The following is a 23,208-nucleotide window of genomic DNA, read 5'->3' on the forward strand; positions in this document are numbered from 1 at the left end:
GAGGAAGTCTAGCAGCCAGTTGCGAAGGGGGGTGTTGAAGCCCAGGTGTTCCAATTTTCCTACCAGATGCTGTGGGATGATGGTGTCAAACGCTGAGCTGAAGTCCAGGAACAGCCTCCGCACATGGGTGTTCTTCTCCTCCAGGTGAGCCAGGCTCAGGTGAAGAACGGAGGAGATGGCGTCCTGAGTGGAGCGGTTTTGCCGGTCGGCAAACTGGAACGGGTCAAATAATAGGGGGAGTCTGGAAACGATGTGACCTTTAAGCAGCCTTTCGAAGCACTTCATCATAACCGGAGTCAGTGCAACAGGCCGGTAATCATTAAATGAGGTGATTTGAGGTTTCTTCGGCACCGGAATGATGGAGGCAGTCTTAAAGCACGCCGGCACTGTGGCTTGGCCCAGCGAGGTGTTAAAAATGTCTGTGATGACCCCAGCCAGATGACTTGCACATTCCCTGAACACACGCCCAGGAATGTTGTCGGGGCCAGGGGCCTTACAGGGGTTGACTCTCCTCAGGGTCTTCAACACATCGGCGGAGTCAAGGCAGAGTACCTCCTCTTCCTGATGGGGGACAGTTTTAACTGCTGGAGTGCCGTTTAGTGCCTCGAACCTCCCAAAGAAGTTATTTAGACCATTTAGAAAGTCAGCATCAACTACACCCACCGGGGGGGGGGGGGGGGGGAGAGTGAGTTGTAGTCTGTAATCGCCCGTATGCCTTGCCACATACTCCTGATGTTTTTGACGTCGTGGAAACGATCCTGAAATTTTCGACTGCGGTCTCGCTTCGCTATCCTGATGGCACGGTTCAAGTTGGCTCTCGCTGTCCTCAGTGTCTCCTTGTCGCCAGACTTGAAGGCAGAGTTCCGCGCTCGTAGCGTTTGACGTACCTCCTCAGTCATCCAGGGTCGTTGGTTGCCCCGGGTGATGATATTCTTAGTGGTGCTGACGTCCTCGGTGCATTTGTTGATGTAGGCTGACACAGTCATGGCACACGCATGTCTAATCTACATCGGGAAAACTGGGAGGGAGGGAGCGAGGGAGGCAGGCAGGGAGGCAGGCAGGGAGGCAGGCAGTGTCTGTCTGTTGAGGTTTTCACCTTGTTCTTCTCCTGCTGAAGTTCTAACTGGACGTCCATCAGTTTGGTTCTCAGCTCGTCATTGGCGGCCTGAAGGGCGTCCGTTCGCTCCGCCTTGGCCCGCCCTGCCGGAGCTCGTTTGGACATCTCTTACTCGAGTCTCGCCCGGTCGTCAGTCAGAGATCACAACATTTGTACCTGGAGAGCACAAACGCAGCGCTGTTTTCCACTGGCTTCGAACTCAACTTCAATCGGTACCGTAACTTACAACATCATAAACATAGAACTAGCTTGACTTATTCATTGAATAAATGCATTTGGTTCTTCAAAACTGCATCACGCAACATAGCGTGACCGAGACGGCCGTTATCCACCTGCGTGAAGTTATTTGGTGAAATGAATGAGATGTTTAAGACACCATCGTTCTGTCTCTATGTAGATGAAGGGAAATAATCGATTGCTGAAGGTCCAAAGGTGTTGTGATAAACAAATAAACATATTAGTGATTAGTGACATATTTGTGATAAACATATTAGGCAGGATAATCACATATGTTAACGTGACTGCCCACACTGTATTTATTTATGGTTATTTGTTAAATCGAGTACTGTTAGACATGAAATAGGAAGTGTTTAACATAAATGGAAGACGAAAGGGGTACTCACCATTGTAGCTCCTGCTGGTCAATGATACGAGCCTCTTCTTGCAGTGGAAAACATACAGCCAACAAACACCGTGGAACCTAAAGGAATGAAATTAAACATTAACATTTAGCCTCAACCAACATTCACAGATACAACGCAACGCAAACTACACAAACGTAAATCTTTTTAAACACAATGAGTTGTACTTACCGTGTACGCTCTAGACGGTCCACTTGCAAGCAGAAAATAAAGATATTTCTGTTGATAATCGTCGTGTTTGTATCCGGTGTCTCGCTCAAGGCCATTGCGCCCACAGATTTGAATTTTGGCGAGAGTTCAGCCTATTGACGTCATTTCCGCGGTGTAATACCCGCATATCTGAAACGGCAAAGTTAAGAGTAGAGTTAAATAAAGTTTTTAGTCAACGCAATAATTTACAACCGTTGACCAGTCGAAATAATCGTCGAAATTTGGCGTCTGTGGCTGGAAGCAGACGCCGAGTTCGACATTCCTCCCAAACGCCACACTCCCTCGCTTTTCAGGGCTAAAAAAAAACAGTTGTAATTACCTTGTACGCTCTAGACGGTCAAGTTGCAAGCTGAAAACAAAAATATTTGCCTTGTTAGTCATCGTGTTACTAACCGCTGTGTCTTGTTTGCCAGAATTGCCGCTTTCCTACTTCCTGTTGCAAGCCACGCCCACGGATTATAATTTTGCCGTGAGTTCCGCCTATTGACGTCATGTCCGCGTCACATGACTGCGACGTAATATTATCTAAAACTGTTTGTGCGGTATTGTGTTGTTCTGTGCGGTATTGTGTTATTCTGTGCGGCGTCGTGTTGTTCTGTGCGGCGTCGTGTTGTTCAGTGCGACGTCGTGTTGTTCAGTGCGGCATGGTGTTGTTCAGTAAGGCATGGTGTTGTTCAGTGCGGCATGGTGTTGTTCAGTGCGGCATAATGTTGTTCAGTGCGGCATGGTGTTGTTCAGTGCAGGATGGTGTTGTTCAGTGCGGCATGGTGTTGTTCAATGCAGGATCGTGTTGTTCAGTGCAGCATAATGTTGTTCAGTGCAGCATGGTGTTGTTCAGTGCGGCATGGTGTTGTTCAATGCGGCATGGTGTTGTTCACTGCGGGATGGTGTTGTTCAATGCGGGATCGTGTTGTTCAGTGCGGCATAATGTTGTTCAGTGCGGCATGGTGTTGTTCAGTGCGGCATGGTGTTGTTCAGTGCGACATAATGTTGTTTAGTGCGGCATAATGTTGTTCAGTGCGGCATAATGTTGTTCAGTGCGGCATGGTGTTGTTCAGTGCGGCATGGTGTTGTTCAGTGCGGCATGGTGTTGTTCAGTGCAGGATGGTGTTGTTCAGTGCGGCATGGTGTTGTTCAATGCGGCATGGTGTTGTTCAGTGCGGGATGGTGTTGTTCATTGCGGCATGGTGTTGTTCAGTGCGGCATGGTGTTGTTCAGTGCGGCATGGTGTTGTTCAGTGCGGCATGGTGTTGTTCAGTGCGGCATAATGTTGTTCAGTGCGGCATGGTGTTGTTCAGTGCAGGATGGTGTTGTTCAGTGCGGCATGGTGTTGTTCATTGCAGGATCGTGTTGTTCAGTGCAGCATAATGTTGTTCAGTGCAGCATGGTGTTGTTCAGTGCGGCATGGTGTTGTTCAATGCGGCATGGTGTTGTTCACTGCGGGATGGTGTTGTTCAATGCGGGATCGTGTTGTTCAGTGCGGGGTGGTGTTGTTCAGTGCAGGATGGTGTTGTTCAGTGCAGGATGGTGTTGTTCAGTGCGGCATGGTGTTGTTCAATGCAGGATCGTGTTGTTCAGTGCAGCATAATGTTGTTCAGTGCGGCATGGTGTTGTTCAATGCAGGATCGTGTTGTTCAGTGCAGCATAATGTTGTTCAGTGCAGCATGGTGTTGTTCAGTGCGGCATGGTGTTGTTCAATGCGGCATGGTGTTGTTCAGTGCGGGATGGTGTTGTTCAGTGCGGCATGGTGTTTTTCAGTGCGGCATAATGTTGTTCAGTGCAGCATGGTGTTGTTCAGTGCGGCATGGTGTTGTTCAGTGCGACATAATGTTGTTCAGTGCGGCATAATGTTGTTCAGTGCGGCATGGTGTTGTTCAGTGCGGCATGGTGTTGTTCAGTGCGGCATGGTGTTGTTCAGTGCGGCATGGTGTTGTTCAGTGCAGGATGGTGTTGTTCAGTGCAGGATGGTGTTGTTCAGTGCAGGATGGTGTTGTTCAGTGCGGGATGGTGTTGTTCAGTGCAGGATGGTGTTGTTCAGTGGGAATGGTGTTGTTCAGTGCGGAATGGTGTTGTTCAGTGCGGCATGGTGTTGTTGAGTGCGGCATGGTGTTGTTCAGTGCAGGATGGTGTTGTTCAATGCGGGATGGTGTTGTTCAGTGCGGGATGGTGTTGTTCAGTGCAGGATGGTGTTGTTCAGTGCGGCATGGTGTTGTTCAATGCGGCATGGTGTTCAGTGCAGGATGGTGTTGTTCAGTGCGGCATGGTGTTGTTCAATGCGGCATGGTGTTGTTCAATGCGGCATGGTGTTGTTCAGTGCGGCATGGTGTTGTTCAGTGCGGCATGGTGTTGTTCAGTGCAGCGTAATGTTGTTCAGTGCGGCATGGTGTTGTTCAGTGCGGAATGGTGTTGTTCAGTGCGGGATGGTGTTGTTCAGTGCGGGATGGTGTTGTTCAGTGCGGCATGGTGTCGTTCAGTGCGGCATGGTGTTGTTCAGTGCGGGATGGTGTTGTTCATTGCGGCATGGTGTTGTTCAGTGCGGCATGGTGTTGTTCAGTGCGGCATGGTGTTGTTCAGTGCGGCATAATGTTGTTCAGTGCGGCATAATGTTGTTCAGTGCGGCATGGTGTTGTTCAGTGCGGGATGGTGTTGTTCAGTGCAGGATGGTGTTGTTCAGTGTGGCATGGTGTTGTTCAATGCGGTATCGTGTTGTTCAGTGCGGCATGGTGTTGTTCAGTGCGGCATGGTGTTGTTCAGTGCGGCATGGTGTTGCTCAGTGCGGCATGGTGTTGTTCAGTGCGGCATAATGTTGTTCAGTGCGGCATAATGTTGTTCAGTGCGGCATAATGTTGTTCAGTGCGGCATAATGTAGTTCAGTGCGGCATAATGTTGTTCAGTGCGGCATAATGTTGTTCAGTGCGGGATGGTGTTGTTCATTGCGGCATGGTGTTGTTCAGTGCGGCATGGTGTTGTTCAGTGCGGCATGGTGTTGTTCAGTGCGGGATGGTGTTGATCAGTGCAGGATGGTGTTGTTCAGTGCGGCATGGTGTTGTTCAATGCGGCATGGTGTTGTTCAGTTCGGGATGGTGTTGTTCAGTGCGGCATGGTGTTGTTCAGTGCGGCATAATGTTTTTCAGTGCGGCATGGTGTTGTTCAGTGCGGCATGGTGTTGTTCAGTGCAGCATAATGTTGTTCAGTGCGGCATGGTGTTGTTCAGTGCGGAATGGTGTTGTTCAGTGCGGAATGGTGTTGTTCAGTGCGGCATGGTGTTGTTCAGTGCGGCATGGTGTTGTTCAGTGCGGCATGGTGTTGTTCAGTGAGGCATGGTGTTGTTCAGTGCGGGATGGTGTTCAATGCGGGATCGTGTTGTTCAGTGCGGCATGGTGTTGTTCAGTGCGGCATGGTGTTGTTCAGTGCGGCATGGTGTTGTTCAGTGCAGCATGGTGTTGTTCATTTCGGCATAATGTTGTTCAGTGCGGCATAATGTTGTTTAGTGCGGCATGGTGTTGTTCAGTGCGGGATGGTGTTGTTCAGTGCGTTATAATGTTGTTCAGTGCGGCATGGTGTTGTTCAGTGCGGCATGGTGTTGTTCAGTGCGGCATGGTGTTGTTCAGTGCGGCATAATGTTGTTCAGTGCGGCATAATGTTGTTCAGTGCGGCATGGTGTTCAGTGCGGGATGGTGTTGTTCAGTGCGGGATGGTGTTGTTCAGTGCGGCATGGTGTTCAATGCGGAATGGTGTTGTTCAGTGCAGGATGGTGTTTTTCAGTGCGGCATGGTGTTGTTCAGTGCGGCATAATGTTGTTCAGTGCGGCATGGTGTTGTTCAGTGCGGCATGGTGTTGTTCAGTGCGGCATGGTGTTGTTCAGTGCGGCATGGTGTTGTTCAGTGCGGCATAGTGTTGTTCAGTGCGGCATGGTGTTGTTCAGTGCGGCATGGTGTTGTTCAGTGCGGCATAATGTTCAGTGCGGCATAATGTTGTTCAGTGCGGCATGGTGTTGTTCAGTGCGGGATGGTGTTGTTCAGTGCAGGATGGTGTTGTTCAGTGCGGCATGGTGTTCAGTGCGGGATGGTGTCTTTCAGTGCGGCATGGTGTCGTTCAGTGCGGCATAGTGTCTTTCAGTGCGGCATGGTGTCGTTCAGTGAGGCATGGTGTTGTTCAGTGCGGCATGGTGTTATTTAGTGCGGCATGGTGTTGTTCAGTGCGGGATGGTGTTGTTCAGTGTGGCATGGTGTTCAGTGCGGCATGGTGTTGTTCAGTGCGGTATCGTGTTGTTCAGTGCGGTATCGTGTTTCTCAGTGCGGTATCGTGTTGTTCAGTGCAGTATCGTTGTGTTGTTCGTATTGTGTTGTGTTGTTCGTAATGTGTTGTGTTGTTCGTATTGTGTTGTGTTGTTCATATTGTGTTGTTCATATTGTGTTGAGTTGTTCGTATTGTGTTGTGTTGTTCGTATTGTGTTGCCTTTAACACTTAGGCTCTAACACTTAGCCTCTAACACTTAGCCTCTAGCATCTAGAAGGTAAATAAATAGGAAGGAAGGACTCACCGGTGACGTCTTCGCCCACGTCCAAGCGTTGTACTTTGTATTTTCATCCTTCTGACAGTGGAAAACATAGCCAACAAACACCGTGGAACCTAAACAAATGAAAGAAAACTATCATTTGGCCACAACCAACATTCACAGATACAACACAATGTGACGTGCGGGGTTGAGGTTAAAGGTTGAGTGAAGGGCCCTCGTTTTAAACTACTTTTTTGAAAAGGATTGGGAACAAGTAAGACGTATTTAATTTATTTAATGGGAAGTAGTAAGAGCTATTGAATTTAATCTATGTATTATATTCTATTGTATTGTATTCTGTTGTATTCTTTTGGATTGTATTCACACTAACCCCACTAAAACTTCAGCCCACAAAAACTCGCCTCTGGCGCCTAGCCTCTGGCACTTAGCCTCTAACACTTAGCCTTTAACACTTAGCCTTTAACACTTAGCCTTCAACACTTAGCCTAGAAGGTGAATAAATAGGGTTAAAGGTTGAGTGAAGGGACCTCGTTTTAAACTACTTTTTTGAAAAGGAGTGGGAACAAGTAAGACGTATTTAATTTATTTAATGGGAAGTAGTAAGACTTATTAAATTTATTTAATCTACTTTTCTTCCCAGGCAAAATTTGATGTGCTGCAATTCCAAATTTCCAAAGTGAATGAAGGAATGAAGTCCTTTAAATTATGATTTTGTATAAATACTAGGCATTAACACAAAATCGACGTCACAAAATGGGCAGACTTTACTTGTTTGAAAAGGACTGGTTACAAGACAGACTTTTTTAATTTATTTAATGGGAAGAAGACTTATTTAGTTTAATTGATCTATTTTTGTTCCCTGGCAAAATTCGATTTGCTGCAATTCCAAATTTCCAAAGTGAATGAAGGAAAGAAGTCGTTTAAATTATGATTTTGTTTAAATACTAGGCATAGACACAAAATCTACGGCACAAAATGGGCAGACTTTACTTGTTTGAAGAGGACTGGTTACAAGACAGACTTTTCTGATTTATTTAATGGGAAGAAGACTTATTTAGTTTATTTAATCTATTTTTGTTCCCTGGCAAAATTGGATTTGCTGAAATTGTATTTTGCCAAATCTTGCCTTGAGACCTGATAGGAAGTATTAAACGCTTAGTTAAATCAATACAAGTTGGTAATAAGAGCGAGTAATGTTGGTTGAACCGATGAATGAAGGTTGAAAGCAATTTAAATTATGACTTTGTATAAATACTAGATATTAACAGAACATCTACTGCGCGAAATGGGCAGAGTTTACTTGTTTGAGAAGGAGTGGCTTATTCAAAACTAAGATTTATTTAATCTGTTTGTTCCCAGGCAAAATTGGATGTGATGCAATTCCAAATTTCACCACATGATGGTGCCCAATTTTGACTTCATAGGACATATTAAACACTTAGCTTGTTATTATGTTCAAGGTAATCAGATTTGTTTATTATTCTAATGGCCTCTTCAAAACTATTCTGGATTACTACTTTGGATCTATTCTACATTACTTGGCAACAACATACTCTGTAACAGATTAGGCAGTATAATCATATATGTTAACTTGAGAGTGCCCACACTCAATCTACTTATCGTGATGTGTTAAATCAATTACTGTTAGACATTATTTGTCTGATAATCTACCAAATCTTTGAATTGAAGAATTTGTGATTTAATTAATAGCTTGTTCAGGGTAATCAGACTTGTATATAATTCTAATGGCCTTCTTTTGAAAACTATTCTGAATTACAACTTTGGATCTTATATTACTTTGCAACAATCTACTCGGTGACAGATTAGGCAGTATAATCACATATGTTAACTTCAGTGCCCACACTGTATTTATTTATGGTTATTTGTTAAATCAAGTACTGTTAGACATGAAATAGGAAGTGTTTAACATAAATGTTATGGCTACTCACCATTGTAGCTCGCTCCTGGTCAATGATACGAGCCTCTTCTTGCAGTGGAAAACTTGCAGCCAACAAACACCGTGGAACCTAAAGGAATGAAATTAAACATTAACATTTCGCCTCGACCAATTTTCACACGTACAACGCAACGCGGCTACACTTCTGCTATTACAAACGTAAATCTCCTTAAACACAATGAGTGTTACTTACCGTGTACGCTCTAGACGGTCCAGTTGCAAGCAGAAAATAAAGATATTTCCGTTGATAATCGTCGCTGCTCAGTGGCTCACGGCCATCGCGCCAACAGATTTGAATTTTGGCGGAGGTTCGGGCAATTACGTCATATCCGCGGCACATGACTGCGACGTAATACCCGCTTATCTGAAACGGCAGTTAAAAGTAGAGTTACATCAAGTTTTCTTGGAACCTAAACGAATGAAAGAAAACTATCATTTGGCCACAACCAACATTCACAGATACAACACAACGTGCGGGGTTGAGGTTAAAGATTGAGTGAAGGGCCCTCGTTTTAAACTACTGTTTTGAAAAGGAGTGGGAACAAGTAAGACGTATTTAATTTATTTAATGGGAAGTAGTAAGACTTATTAAATTTATTTAATCTACTTTTCTTCCCAGGCAAAATTTGATGTGCTGCAATTCCAAATTTCCAAAGTGAATGAAGGAATGAAGTCCTTTAAATTATGATTTTGTATAAATACTAGGCATTAACACAAAATCGACGGCACAAAATGGGCAGACTTTACTTGTTTGAAAAGGACTGGTTACAAGACAGACTTTTTTAATTTATTTAATGGGAAGAAGACTTATTTAGTTTAATTGATCTATTTTTGTTCCCTGGCAAAATTCGATTTGCTGCAATTCCAAATTTCCAAAGTGAATGAAGGAAAGAAGTCGTTTAAATTATGATTTTGTTTAAATACTAGGCATAGACACAAAATCTACGGCACAAAATGGGCAGACTTTACTTGTTTGAAGAGGACTGGTTACAAGACAGACTTTTCTGATTTATTTAATGGGAAGAAGACTTATTTAGTTTATTTAATCTATTTTTGTTCCCTGGCAAAATTGGATTTGCTGAAATTGTATTTTGCCAAATCTTGCCTTGAGACCTGATAGGAAGTATTAAACGCTTAGTTAAATCAATACAAGTTGGTAATAAGAGCGAGTAATGTTGGTTGAACCGATGAATGAAGGTTGAAAGCAATTTAAATTATGACTTTGTATAAATACTAGATATTAACAGAACATCTACTGCGCGAAATGGGCAGAGTTTACTTGTTTGAGAAGGAGTGGCTTATTCAAAACTAAGATTTATTTAATCTGTTTGTTCCCAGGCAAAATTGGATGTGATGCAATTCCAAATTTCACCACATGATGGTGCCCAATTTTGACTTCATAGGACATATTAAACACTTAGCTTGTTATTATGTTCAAGGTAATCAGATTTGTTTATTATTCTAATGGCCTCTTCAAAACTATTCTGGATTACTACTTTGGATCTATTCTACATTACTTGGCAACAACATACTCTGTAACAGATTAGGCAGTATAATCATATATGTTAACTTGAGAGTGCCCACACTCAATCTACTTATCGTGATGTGTTAAATCAATTACTGTTGGACATTATTTGTCTGATAATCTACCAAATCTTTGAATTGAAGAATTTGTGATTTAATTAATAGCTTGTTCAGGGTAATCAGACTTGTATATAATTCTAATGGCCTTCTTTTGAAAACTATTCTGAATTACAACTTTGGATCTTATATTACTTTGCAACAATCTACTCGGTGACAGATTAGGCAGTATAATCACATATGTTAACTTCAGTGCCCACACTGTATTTATTTATGGTTATTTGTTAAATCAAGTACTGTTAGACATGAAATAGGAAGTGTTTAACATAAATGTTATGGCTACTCACCATTGTAGCTCGCTCCTGGTCAATGATACGAGCCTCTTCTTGCAGTGGAAAACTTGCAGCCAACAAACACCGTGGAACCTAAAGGAATGAAATTAAACATTAACATTTCGCCTCGACCAATTTTCACACGTACAACGCAACGCGGCTACACTTCTGCTATTACAAACGTAAATCTCCTTAAACACAATGAGTGTTACTTACCGTGTACGCTCTAGACGGTCCAGTTGCAAGCAGAAAATAAAGATATTTCCGTTGATAATCGTCGCTGCTCAGTGGCTCACGGCCATCGCGCCAACAGATTTGAATTTTGGCGGAGGTTCGGGCAATTACGTCATATCCGCGGCACATGACTGCGACGTAATACCCGCTTATCTGAAACGGCAGTTAAAAGTAGAGTTACATCAAGTTTTCTTGGAACCTAAACGAATGAAAGAAAACTATCATTTGGCCACAACCAACATTCACAGATACAACACAACGTGCGGGGTTGAGGTTAAAGATTGAGTGAAGGGCCCTCGTTTTAAACTACTGTTTTGAAAAGGAGTGGGAACAAGTAAGACGTATTTAATTTATTTAATGGGAAGTAGTAAGACTTATTAAATTTATTTAATCTACTTTTCTTCCCAGGCAAAATTTGATGTGCTGCAATTCCAAATTTCCAAAGTGAATGAAGGAATGAAGTCCTTTAAATTATGATTTTGTATAAATACTAGGCATTAACACAAAATCGACGGCACAAAATGGGCAGACTTTACTTGTTTGAAAAGGACTGGTTACAAGACAGACTTTTTTAATTTATTTAATGGGAAGAAGACTTATTTAGTTTAATTGATCTATTTTTGTTCCCTGGCAAAATTCGATTTGCTGCAATTCCAAATTTCCAAAGTGAATGAAGGAAAGAAGTCGTTTAAATTATGATTTTGTTTAAATACTAGGCATAGACACAAAATCTACGGCACAAAATGGGCAGACTTTACTTGTTTGAAGAGGACTGGTTACAAGACAGACTTTTCTGATTTATTTAATGGGAAGAAGACTTATTTAGTTTATTTAATCTATTTTTGTTCCCTGGCAAAATTGGATTTGCTGAAACTGTATTTTGCCAAATCTTGCCTTGAGACCTGATAGGAAGTATTAAACGCTTAGTTAAATCAATACAAGTTGGTAATAAGAGCGAGTAATGTTGGTTGAACCGATGAATGAAGGTTGAAAGCAATTTAAATTATGACTTTGTATAAATACTAGATATTAACAGAACATCTACTGCGCGAAATGGGCAGAGTTTACTTGTTTGAGAAGGAGTGGCTTATTCAAAACTAAGATTTATTTAATCTGTTTGTTCCCAGGCAAAATTGGATGTGATGCAATTCCAAATTTCACCACATGATGGTGCCCAATTTTGACTTCATAGGACATATTAAACACTTAGCTTGTTATTATGTTCAAGGTAATCAGATTTGTTTATTATTCTAATGGCCTCTTCAAAACTATTCTGGATTACTACTTTGGATCTATTCTACATTACTTGGCAACAACATACTCTGTAACAGATTAGGCAGTATAATCAAATATGTTAACTTGAGAGTGCCCACACTCAATCTACTTATCGTGATGTGTTAAATCAATTACTGTTAGACATTATTTGTCTGATAATCTACCAAATCTTTGAATTGAAGAATTTGTGATTTAATTAATAGCTTGTTCAGGGTAATCAGACTTGTATATAATTCTAATGGCCTTCTTTTGAAAACTATTCTGAATTACAACTTTGGATCTTATATTACTTTGCAACAATCTACTCGGTGACAGATTAGGCAGTATAATCACATATGTTAACTTCAGTGCCCACACTGTATTTATTTATGGTTATTTGTTAAATCAAGTACTGTTAGACATGAAATAGGAAGTGTTTAACATAAATGTTATGGCTACTCACCATTGTAGCTCGCTCCTGGTCAATGATATGAGCCTCTTCTTGCAGTGGAAAACTTGCAGCCAACAAACACCGTGGAACCTAAAGGAATGAAATTAAACATTAACATTTCGCCTGGACCAACATTCACACGTACAACGCAACGCGGCTACACTTCTGCTATTACAAACGTAAATCTCCTTAAACACAACGAGTGTTACTTACCGTGTACGCTCTAGGCAAAATTGGATGTGATGCAATTCCAAATCTATCTGAAACGGCAGTTAAAAGTAGAGTTACATCAAGTTTTCTTTTTTAATCAACACAATCATTTACAACCGTTGACCAGAAAGAATCGTCGAAATTCGACGTCCCCCACAAACGCCACGCTCACTCGCTTTTCAGGGCAACAAAAGTACTTCTTTTTAAAAACGATGAGTTGTACTTACCGTGTACGCTCTGGACGGTCCAGTTGCAAGCAGAAAATAAAAATATTTCTCTTGTTAGTCGTATGTTACCATCCGCCGTGTCTTTGTCAACATCGCCGCCATTTTCCTACTTCCTGCTGCGAGCCACGCCCACGGATTTAAATTTGGGCGGAAGCTCTTTCCATTGGCGTCGTTTTCGCGTATAGCAAATCCGATTGGTTGGGAAGGGGGCACGGTTATGCAGCCGAGGGGTCCTGTGATCGGTGGGATGTAAAGTAGGCGTCGACGTCACGTCCGCGTCACGTGACCACGACGTGGCAGACGTCCTATAGCAACCGCTGTTTTGTTTAGTAGACTTACAGTTGTTATGCATTGACATAATGGCGCACACACCAAATAGATTTAAATAAATTGAATAGTTCTTCTGCCCACTCTCAAGTTAACTCTCCCCGCGGATTTGAATTCCGGCGAAAGTTACGCCCATCGACGTCACGTATGTCACGTGACCACGACGTGGCAGATGTCAAATAGCAACCGCTGTTTTGTTTAGTAGATTTACAGTTGTTATGCATTGGCATAATGGTGTGCACTCAAAATAGATTTAAATAAATTAAATATTTCTTCTGCCCACTCCCTTTTAAACAAGTTAACTCTGCCCACGTCCATTGACGTCTTGTCTGCGTCACGTGACCACGACGTAGCGACGTCATATAGTAACCGCTGTTTTGATCAGTAGACTTAGTTATTATGCGTTGACATAATGGCGCACTGGTTAGCATGGCCACCTCTTAAGCATGATGTTGCGGGTTCGACGCCTGATCAATGTTAGCATGGAGTGAGCTGAAGTGCATGGCGCTGAAGATTTGAATCTTTGAAATGCGCTGAGGTCTGACATATCAGGCAGAATGGTTTGCCATCACGTTCAACAAAAAATAGAAACTTTCCCACTCTGATTAAAACGTCCTGTGTTCATCTACGTATTTTCGTTTTGCTGTGCATCTTTTCCCTGCCATTTCGAGAGCCCAATTGACACTCATAGTTTAAAGAAATGTGTTTGCCCATCCTACTTTGTGGAATTTCACCACATGCGCTTATGACCAAAATACCAAATTGAACTCAAGTGAAGCCAACACGCACAACCCCCCCCCCCCCCCCCCCCCACACACACACACACACACAAATGTTGATATGAACATAAAAGAGCCGCATGCGGTTCGGGAGTTGCGGCTTGGCCAAACCTGTACTATACAACTTTATTTGTATAAAATTTTCACAACAGCTGTCACACAAACAAAGCGGGAAAAACCGAAGACGTGCGTGTTCCGCCCACGCTGGATTTATTTGCACCTTTGAAAAGACACCGTATTGCCGCAGATGTGGCAAAGAGTACTTTTGGGCATCTGAGACGGAAGGATGTCCAAAGCATCATGTCACCTGCTCTGGTAGGCATGGTGGTGGGACGTTGAGGTCAACCGCTTTGGGGTTGGCTGAATCTTTGATCGCAGGATGCCACACACTTGAAGACAGAAGCAGAAAAGCAGAGCTAAATGCAAAATGTACTCACCGGTGACTCCAATTTTTTTCCCCCCTGAAGAAACAGCTGGACGGGTGGCCCCGGCTGGCCAGTGGGACTCTTGTTATTCTGACCCTTTTTAGTGCGCGTTTGGGGCAACAACCGTTTTTTGTGGCGCTCTCTTCTGGTTCAAAAGTGCCCTGCATGTGAATTTGCTTTTCCTGCCTTCTGATTGGATGAGCGCCGGTGTGACGCGGTGCCTCTGTCACCGTGGCGGGGGGTATACGTTGGCATCGGAGCGTCTGCCAACGTCTGAGACCGGCTGGCAGTGTATCGGAGGTGTCGAGTGCGGTGCCGCTGGAGCTCACTCACCAGCTGGTGTTAGGGCCACAGAATGAAGGCCAAGGAGAAGAATAGAAAGAGAAACAGAAACTTCTCCTCCAATTGTTTGATTTGTCTCTTCTGAGCTTCGATGAATTCTTTCAGCTCTTTGTTCCTCTAGGACGGACAAATGGAAAGTGGCATTCAAAAGCCAGTAAGCGTGCAAGTAAGTGCCGGGCTGGCTTTGGGCCCTTACCTGTTGCGCGCTGTGCAGCAGATCCATTCTCTCTTGGAGGATGCAAGCGTCGCGCTCCCTCAACTCGCACATCAGGGCTCGCTTCCATTGGTCCACGGCGCTCCTAAGCTCTTCTCTCTGATCCGCCGTCAGCACGTCATTCACGCCAGCGTGGCTGGCTTTTTCGCCGTCCGTGGCGGGGCAGTCCCGCTGCGGTAGCGCCTCGTACAACATGGCCTCCAGCTCCAGGATCCTCTGGGCCGCAATCCTCGTCCATCAGTGGTCCGGCGGGAGATTTGAGGGAGGCTTACCTTATGAGCCTGGTCCATGGAACACTTCCTGAAGTCCAACTCTTCATCCAGGTAGCCCTTCTGCTTGCAGAACATAGAAGAGCCCAAAGGCACAGCGTCAACAAGCTTCTTTCAGCGCAAAGCCTTCCAAAAGTCACATTTGAGCCGCCGAGTCTCGTGGAGTGCGAACATAAGGAGTTCGACATACACTTACGGCGTTATAGCCCAGGATGTCCAGCTTCTTCATCAGATCACTGATGACGATGTCCGGGGGAAAGGCGCAAGGAGCAATGTAAGGTGTTCTGGGACCTCGGGTTAAGGTTAGGGTTGCGAGGGACGCCTTACGTACGCTCACGCCCTCGGCCTCGCAGTAGATCTGCAAAGGGCTGAGGCCGTCTGGGAAACGGACTTGCAGAAACTTCAAGACGGGGGAGCGCCACTCCCTCTCCTGAAAGGCAGAGGCATGCATCCGTCCGTCCGTCCGTCCGTCCGTCACATCTCTGGCCTCAACACGCTTGTGCGAGTCTTCCCACCTCCAGCTCCAGGATGCGGAACTCAAGCAGTTCGTTTTGGTCTCGGATATCCTGGATGTGCTCTTTCAGACGCGCTTCTTCCGCCTCCATCCGCCTGACCTGAAAAGACAGTCAGACCTCATCTGCGGGGCTTCCCGACGGGTGTGACGCCAAGCGACTCCGCCCAGCGCCTTTCTTTCCGTCACCTTTTCGGCCAACTGCTGATTGCTCTGACGCAGCAGCTGCTTCTCCTCCACCCACTTGACATTCTAGAAGAGACAAACGCGTGGACAGCTTTGGAATGTTGTGTCATTTTCATCCACAAATTCTTTGGTTGACTGGAAAATGACATTTGCTTTTCTCCGCATTTTCCCAGCCACATTCGGGGGGGGGGGTTGGTCCAGTAATGCCAGACGAATGAGTGACTGAAGAATGTAGCTATTTTGTCTGAGAAAAAGGTGTGCTCATTGATGAGCTTACCTGTCCTTGTTGCTTCAGCGCTGACTCCAGATCTGCTACTCTGCTTTGATAGTGACCCATTTCTACCATCAGCTTTTCTCTGGTCTGAAAGGAGGAGGAGGGAGGCTCCTCCTCCTCCTTTCAGACCAGAGAACACCCGAGGCTGGGTGAGAACGGGGAGGCTGCGACCCGGCCGGGGGTTGCGGGAAGGGGCGCCACCTTGATCTCCTTCTCGGCGTCGTAGTCCCCTTCGCTGGTCTGGGCTAGCAGAGCGTAGGCTCGTTGCAGCGCTTGATATTCTTGCGTCAGCTGGCGGTAGCGAAGCTCCGCCTCTTCATGCACACACCAATGCAACACAGCACTAGTACCAGAATCAGTCAGACCGGCGACAAAGCACCCGCGACGCAAAGACGAGTCCGATTCCAGGCTGAAGAGGAATGTTTGGTGCCAATACGCTGGCAGAAATGGCGGGCTACCTCTTCGGGTTCCGTGTCGGGGGTTCTGTCGGTGTGAAAAGACAAGGACGATCCGTCCGAGTCCACCAACACGTCTTCGTCGTAGCCGTAAAATGTTTCGATGACCTGCGGGCGCGGAAGCAAACATCTCTCTGAACAAACTGAAGCGACACCTCACGATGAATCGACGAGAGGAACGATAGCGAGAAAAAGGCCATTTCATCTTGCGCAACACCAAGCAGCCGCAAACAAACAGACTCACCTTGCAGGACCTCACGCTTTGTTCCTCCTCAGAGATTCTCGACGTCGGTATCGTAGCAGCAAATCTCTCTCCTGTCGACACAAATAATCCGCCTTTGAGATTCTTTGGATGCAAAGGGAACGAACGGCTCCGGCGCAGAAACAAACGCGACTCACAATGACATTTCTGACATGAGCTCCTGTCTCCAGAGCCTGAAAAACACGTCACCGGCGATGATTGGAGGGACGCTCGTCTTTTCCAAAAGTGACAACTACAGGGTGTGTCAGGGTTTTCCAGATTATCTTTATCGTATCATTATGTTGCTTTGACTTTGACTGCAACCTGTAATAAATAATATTATTTATCCCTTATTTATCCCTATCGCTTATCCCTTCCTACACAAAGTCGTAAAACACCCCTTGCTATGTTTTGACTAGAGGTCAAGGGCTTCCTCTATTCAATCCACTCTTACACCCACCCTGTTTCTCTTAATTAAAATGCTCGTGCAGGAGCCGAGAGTCAGACTTCATTCGTACAATGGATGGACTCTCCACCTGCAGGTGTCCAAAAGAACTTACTTGTCTCCCGTGTGGTTCTTGCAAAATAAGTTGGAGCGAGCGCAACTCTAACAGGGTGCATTTTGCCACTAGCTGCCTACGGACAATGATGTCGCGCTCGCGGCTCATGGTTGACGGGCTGAGCAGCCGGGCAAGTCCGTCGTTTTCAGCGCACAGCGAGTGGCAAAGGCGCTGACAAAACGGGAGCTTTGAGCTGCTGAAAACGGCAAAACAAGTCTAAAGCGTGTTCAAACGCGTGCGCACAATGCTCCTGCTTGAAAGGTCGGAATTTAAGGGGGCCAATTTTTTGGATGGCGGCCGCCGGCCAAGCTTTGGACGGAAAAGATTTCCTGGCGACAGCGAGCGAGCGTGGCGCTGCCGTACGTGCACCGAGTCGCCTGCCTGAAGACCTTGGACAAGTCGTCGATGATGTGCCGCTGCTCCACAACTTGAAGGAACTCCATTTCACCGTCCTGCTGGCCGCAACCGCGGTCCAGGTCATTGAGCGAACTAGGCCTTCTCTGTGGAACACAAATGCAGTGGACTCTGTTGGCACGCCGCCGTTGTCCGCGTCGACTTACCAAGCTTGCCATCTCCTCGTTCTCCTGGGTGACAAAGCGCACTTTGTTTTCAAGGCGACACAGCACCAGCGAGAGTTCTTCATTCTTCCTGCTCAGGCGTTTGTTTTTGTACAGGAGTGGCAGAAACTGGCTTTCTGTTTCTCTCAGTCGCTTTAGCTGCAAGCATGAAGTGCGGGATGTGAAAGACGCACAACACGCGGGCCAGAACGTATCCATTCCTTTTGCATCGGTTTGAACGGAATCGTGGCTTTGGCTCCCAATAAAAGACATCTACCAGGCAACCGACTCGACGCGCCGCTCAACTAATAAGCAAGCGCAATGGGTGCCTCGCTGGATGGCGCGCATCAAACGTAGCGCAAACCTTCAAGCGTGCCGTCAATAAATTACCAGTTCATTGCGCTCTTCAGAAAGCAGGGCGTTTCGATCCTCCAGGTTCCTGATGACTGCGCTGAGCTCAGCGATTTTCAGATGAAACCGTCACGTGTCCCGATCCTCCTGAGACTGAAAACGCCCCGCAACACACACACACAAGCACTCGTTCAAAGTTCAAAACTGTTTTTGTGCTACCTTCCTCCAGCAACGAACTAAGTCATGCGTACTGCAAGTGTGTGATGAGGTGGCTTACGCAATGAAGAGGATTGCTAGTAGCGGCGTTGACCCCACTTCCAGGGTAGTTTAGGCCCGCCCTTTGGGAATCCCTCAGGGCAGCGATCTGCTGCTCGGCAGCCTGAGTCTGCAGCTGAAGGCGGTGGACGTGGCCGGCCCCAGGGCTTCATCCAAAACACTAACCGCTCTGTCTTTCAGCTTGATCTCATCCGTCTGGATGTACAAACGGGGAGCGCTCAGGCAGGCGGGCAAACTCATTTGCCAGAATTGTGACAAAAACAAAGAGAGCAACCGGCCAATTTTTTTTCTTGAATCGACTGGAACACCTTTGCTGTGACAAAAGCGAAGCGAGCAACCGGACATTTTCTTCTTGTGAAATAGAATAGAATAGAATGCCTTAGGTGTCATTGCACTGCAGGTATACAACGAAATTGGGAACATAGCCACGCACCGCGCATCTGATCAGTCCTACCAGTCGGCGGATCTCCCTCTCGCAGTCTCTCTTGGTTCGGCTCAGCTCCTCCCGATGCTGGTGATGAGCCGATCGGAGCTCGGCCGCTCGGGACTGCCAGGCCTGCTGGGCCGCTGCCAGGGCTTCTTCCGCGCTCCTGGTGGAGGCGACACCGCTCGGTCTCCCGACACCGCCGCGTCTCCTCCACCTCCGCCAGCAAAGCGCCCCCCCTCCTCACCTGAGCAGACATTGCGCCACACCGGGCCGTTGAGACCGCAACGGAGCGCCGCGACGCTTACTGGGGACAAGCTACACAATACGGTAGCGGCCGCATCGAAGCCCGACGTGGCGTGCGGATAGTCAGACACGGATAGAGCGGATCACCTTGTCCATGGAGCCGTCCCTCAGGCTGAGGACCAAGGCATTCAGTCGCTGGATCTCTCCATCTTTGATTTTGATCACTCTCATCAGCTCCATTTCATGCTGCCGCAGTAATGTCTCCCTGGTAATGGCTAACTCTTTCTGCTTCTCCTCATGGAGTTTGCTTTTGAGTTCCGTCATGGCGGCGGTGGCACGGTGGTGCTCCGCCCGCAGGTCCTGACTTCTCTCTCTCTCCAGACAGCTGACCTGACATGACTTAGACTTAGACTTAGACAAACTTTATTGTCATCTTGTCTGCACATGGTGCATACAAAACGAAATTCCGTTGCATACGTCTTACAACAAAGTAGTGATATTGCAGTTGAATAGAAGTAACATATCCTATGAAAATATATATATATACATATACTATATATATATATATATATATATATATATATATATATATATATATATATATATATATATATATATATTAAAAATAAGTATAAAGTGCAGCAGTGATAATTATGCAATAGTGCAAGTAGGCAAAACAGTATTCAAGAGTGTGCAGAGGAATGCTAAACCATGTATTAAACTTCTATTTAAAGGGTTTATACAAGTTCAGTAAAGTTGGTAGTGCGAGATAGTGCAAGATAGAGGTCCGTAGTGTCATAAAGTACAGTTCTGTGAATGTGTGATGCAGAGTTCAGTTTAGAGCTCAACAGTTCTAGTGTTCAACAGTCTGATGACAGCAGGGAAAAAGCTGTTGCAGAACCTGGTGGACCTGCAGCGGATGCTGCAAACCTCTTCCCAGAGGGCAGCAGGGAGAACAGTCCATGGTGGGGGTGTGATGGGTCATTGATGATGTTACGGGCACGGGACATGCAGCGCTGAGATGAAATGTCCTGAATGGAGGGAAGAGGAGCCCCTATGATCCTCTCTGCTGTCCTCACCACTCTCCTCACGTTCTTCCAATCGGAGGCGGTGCAGCCTCCACACCACACAGAGAGACAGCTTGTCAGAATGCTCTCTATGGTGCTCCTGTAGAACGTCCTCATGATGGGTGGGGGCAGGTGGGCTCTCCTCATCCTCCGCTGTAAGTACAAGCGCTTCTGTGCCCTCTTGACCAGTGCCGTAGTGTTCATAGTCCAGGTGAGGTCTTCTGTGATGTGGACCCCCAGGAATTTGGTGGTGCTGACCACCTCCACAGCTGAGCTGTTGATGATCAGTGGAGCGTGGTGAGGCTGTTTTTTCCTGAAGTCGACGATGATCTCCTTCATCTTCTCCTCATTCAGGATCAGGGTGTTTTCTCTGCACCAGCCCACCAGCTGCTCCACCTCCTCTCTGTAGTCCAGGTCGTTGTTGTCTCTGATGAGCCCCACCACCGTTGTGTCGTCTGCTGACTTCACGATGTGATTGGTGGTGAACCTGAGGACGCAGTCGTGTGTCATCAGGGTGAACAGCAGGGGGCTCAGGACGCAGCCCTGAAGGGAGCCTGTGCTGAGGGTGATGACATCAGAGGTGTTCTGTCCGACCCGGACTGACTGAGGTCTGTTGCTGAGGAAGTCTAGCAGCCAGTTGCGAAGGGGGGTGTTGAAGCCCAGGTGTTCCAATTTTCCTACCAGATGCTGTGGGATGATGGTGTCAAACGCTGAGCTGAAGTCCAGGAACAGCCTCCGCACATGGGTGTTCTTCTCCTCCAGGTGAGCCAGGCTCAGGTAAAGAACGGAGGAGATGGCGTCCTGAGTGGAGCGGTTTTGCCGGTCGGCAAACTGGAACGGGTCAAATAATAGGGGGAGTCTGGAAACGATGTGACCTTTAAGCAGCCTTTCGAAGCACTTCATCATAACCGGAGTCAGTGCAACAGGCCGGTAATCATTAAATGAGGTGATTTGAGGTTTCTTCGGCACCGGAATGATGGAGGCAGTCTTAAAGCACGCCGGCACTGTGGCTTGGCCCAGCGAGGTGTTAAAAATGTCTGTGATGACCCCAGCCAGATGACTTGCACATTCCCTGAACACACGCCCAGGAATGTTGTCGGGGCCAGGGGCCTTACAGGGGTTGACTCTCCTCAGGGTCTTCAACACATCGGCGGAGTCAAGGCAGAGTACCTCCTCTTCCTGATGGGGGACAGTTTTAACTGCTGGAGTGCCGTTTAGTGCCTCGAACCTCCCAAAGAAGTTATTTAGACCATTTAGAAAGTCAGCATCAACTACACCCACCGGGGGGGGGGGGGGGGGGGGAGAGTGAGTTGTAGTCTGTAATCGCCCGTATGCCTTGCCACATACTCCTGATGTTTTTGACGTCGTGGAAACGATCCTGAAATTTTCGACTGCGGTCTCGCTTCGCTATCCTGATGGCACGGTTCAAGTTGGCTCTCGCTGTCCTCAGTGTCTCCTTGTCGCCAGACTTGAAGGCAGAGTTCCGCGCTCGTAGCGTTTGACGTACCTCCTCAGTCATCCAGGGTCGTTGGTTGCCCCGGGTGATGATATTCTTAGTGGTGCTGACGTCCTCGGTGCATTTGTTGATGTAGGCTGACACAGTCATGGCACACGCATGTCTAATCTACATCGGGAAAACTGGGAGGGAGGGAGGGAGGCAGGCAGGGAGGCAGGCAGGGAGGCAGGCAGTGTCTGTCTGTTGAGGTTTTCACCTTGTTCTTCTCCTGCTGAAGTTCTAACTGGACGTCCATCAGTTTGGTTCTCAGCTCGTCATTGGCGGCCTGAAGGGCGTCCGTTCGCTCCGCCTTGGCCCGCCCTGCCGGAGCTCGTTTGGACATCTCTTACTCGAGTCTCGCCCGGTCGTCAGTCAGAGATCACAACATTTGTACCTGGAGAGCACAAACGCAGCGCTGTTTTCCACTGGCTTCGAACTCAACTTCAATCGGTACCGTAACTTACAACATCATAAACATAGAACTAGCTTGACTTATTCATTGAATAAATGCATTTGGTTCTTCAAAACTGCATCACGCAACATAGCGTGACCGAGACGGCCGTTATCCACCTGCGTGAAGTTATTTGGTGAAATGAATGAGATGTTTAAGACACCATCGTTCTGTCTCTATGTAGATGAAGGGAAATAATCGATTGCTGAAGGTCCAAAGGTGTTGTGATAAACAAATAAACATATTAGTGATTAGTGACATATTTGTGATAAACATATTAGGCAGGATAATCACATATGTTAACGTGACTGCCCACACTGTATTTATTTATGGTTATTTGTTAAATCGAGTACTGTTAGACATGAAATAGGAAGTGTTTAACATAAATGGAAGACGAAAGGGGTACTCACCATTGTAGCTCCTGCTGGTCAATGATACGAGCCTCTTCTTGCAGTGGAAAACATACAGCCAACAAACACCGTGGAACCTAAAGGAATGAAATTAAACATTAACATTTAGCCTCAACCAACATTCACAGATACAACGCAACGCAAACTACACAAACGTAAATCTTTTTAAACACAATGAGTTGTACTTACCGTGTACGCTCTAGACGGTCCACTTGCAAGCAGAAAATAAAGATATTTCTGTTGATAATCGTCGTGTTTGTATCCGGTGTCTCGCTCAAGGCCATTGCGCCCACAGATTTGAATTTTGGCGAGAGTTCAGCCTATTGACGTCATTTCCGCGGTGTAATACCCGCATATCTGAAACGGCAAAGTTAAGAGTAGAGTTAAATAAAGTTTTTAGTCAACGCAATAATTTACAACCGTTGACCAGTCGAAATAATCGTCGAAATTTGGCGTCTGTGGCTGGAAGCAGACGCCGAGTTCGACATTCCTCCCAAACGCCACACTCCCTCGCTTTTCAGGGCTAAAAAAAAACAGTTGTAATTACCTTGTACGCTCTAGACGGTCAAGTTGCAAGCTGAAAACAAAAATATTTGCCTTGTTAGTCATCGTGTT

The 23,208-nt window shown here is 46.2% G+C and overlaps 1 protein-coding gene and 2 long non-coding RNA genes across 3 annotated transcripts; all 3 read right to left on the reverse strand.

Moving 5' to 3' along the window:
- Positions 1-15,225: 15,225 nt before the first annotated feature.
- LOC148378132 (janus kinase and microtubule-interacting protein 3-like) lies at positions 15,226-16,207 on the reverse strand. The gene is made up of 4 exons (XM_088367996.1): positions 16,064-16,207; positions 15,790-15,852; positions 15,605-15,703; positions 15,226-15,519 (listed from the first exon to the last, which is right to left on the reverse strand). The coding sequence occupies exons 1-4, from the start codon at positions 16,130-16,132 to the stop codon at positions 15,226-15,228; spliced, it is 525 nt and encodes a 174-aa protein (XP_088224122.1). The 5' UTR covers positions 16,133-16,207.
- A 391-nt stretch (positions 16,208-16,598) lies between these two features.
- On the reverse strand, positions 16,599-16,968 carry LOC148378133 (uncharacterized). The gene is made up of 3 exons (XR_015856149.1): positions 16,915-16,968; positions 16,760-16,830; positions 16,599-16,623 (listed from the first exon to the last, which is right to left on the reverse strand). It is a non-coding gene; the product is annotated as an uncharacterized LOC148378133 (long non-coding RNA).
- A 171-nt stretch (positions 16,969-17,139) lies between these two features.
- On the reverse strand, positions 17,140-19,043 carry LOC148378134 (uncharacterized). Its single transcript, XR_015856153.1, has 4 exons — positions 18,955-19,043; positions 18,502-18,695; positions 18,264-18,377; positions 17,140-18,032 (listed from the first exon to the last, which is right to left on the reverse strand). It is a non-coding gene; the product is annotated as an uncharacterized LOC148378134 (long non-coding RNA).
- Positions 19,044-23,208: the final 4,165 nt, after the last annotated feature.

This window comes from Syngnathus floridae, unplaced genomic scaffold, assembly GCF_059516105.1.
Source record: "Syngnathus floridae isolate MCC-2025c unplaced genomic scaffold, RoL_Sflo_1.0 HiC_scaffold_63, whole genome shotgun sequence".
Taxonomy (NCBI): domain Eukaryota; kingdom Metazoa; phylum Chordata; class Actinopteri; order Syngnathiformes; family Syngnathidae; genus Syngnathus; species Syngnathus floridae.

Excerpts from the sequence above, each read along its gene's own strand:
- LOC148378132 (XM_088367996.1), bottom strand. The coding sequence starts at position 16,132 with ATGGTAGAAATGGGTCACTATCAAAGCAGAGTAGCAGATCTGGAGTCA. Across the intron at positions 15,704-15,789 it reads ATCAGCAGTTGGCCGAAAAG|GTCAGGCGGATGGAGGCGGA; the intron begins GTGACGGAAAGA and ends CTGTCTTTTCAG. Across the intron at positions 15,520-15,604 it reads TCCGCATCCTGGAGCTGGAG|GAGAGGGAGTGGCGCTCCCC; the intron begins GTGGGAAGACTC and ends TCTGCCTTTCAG.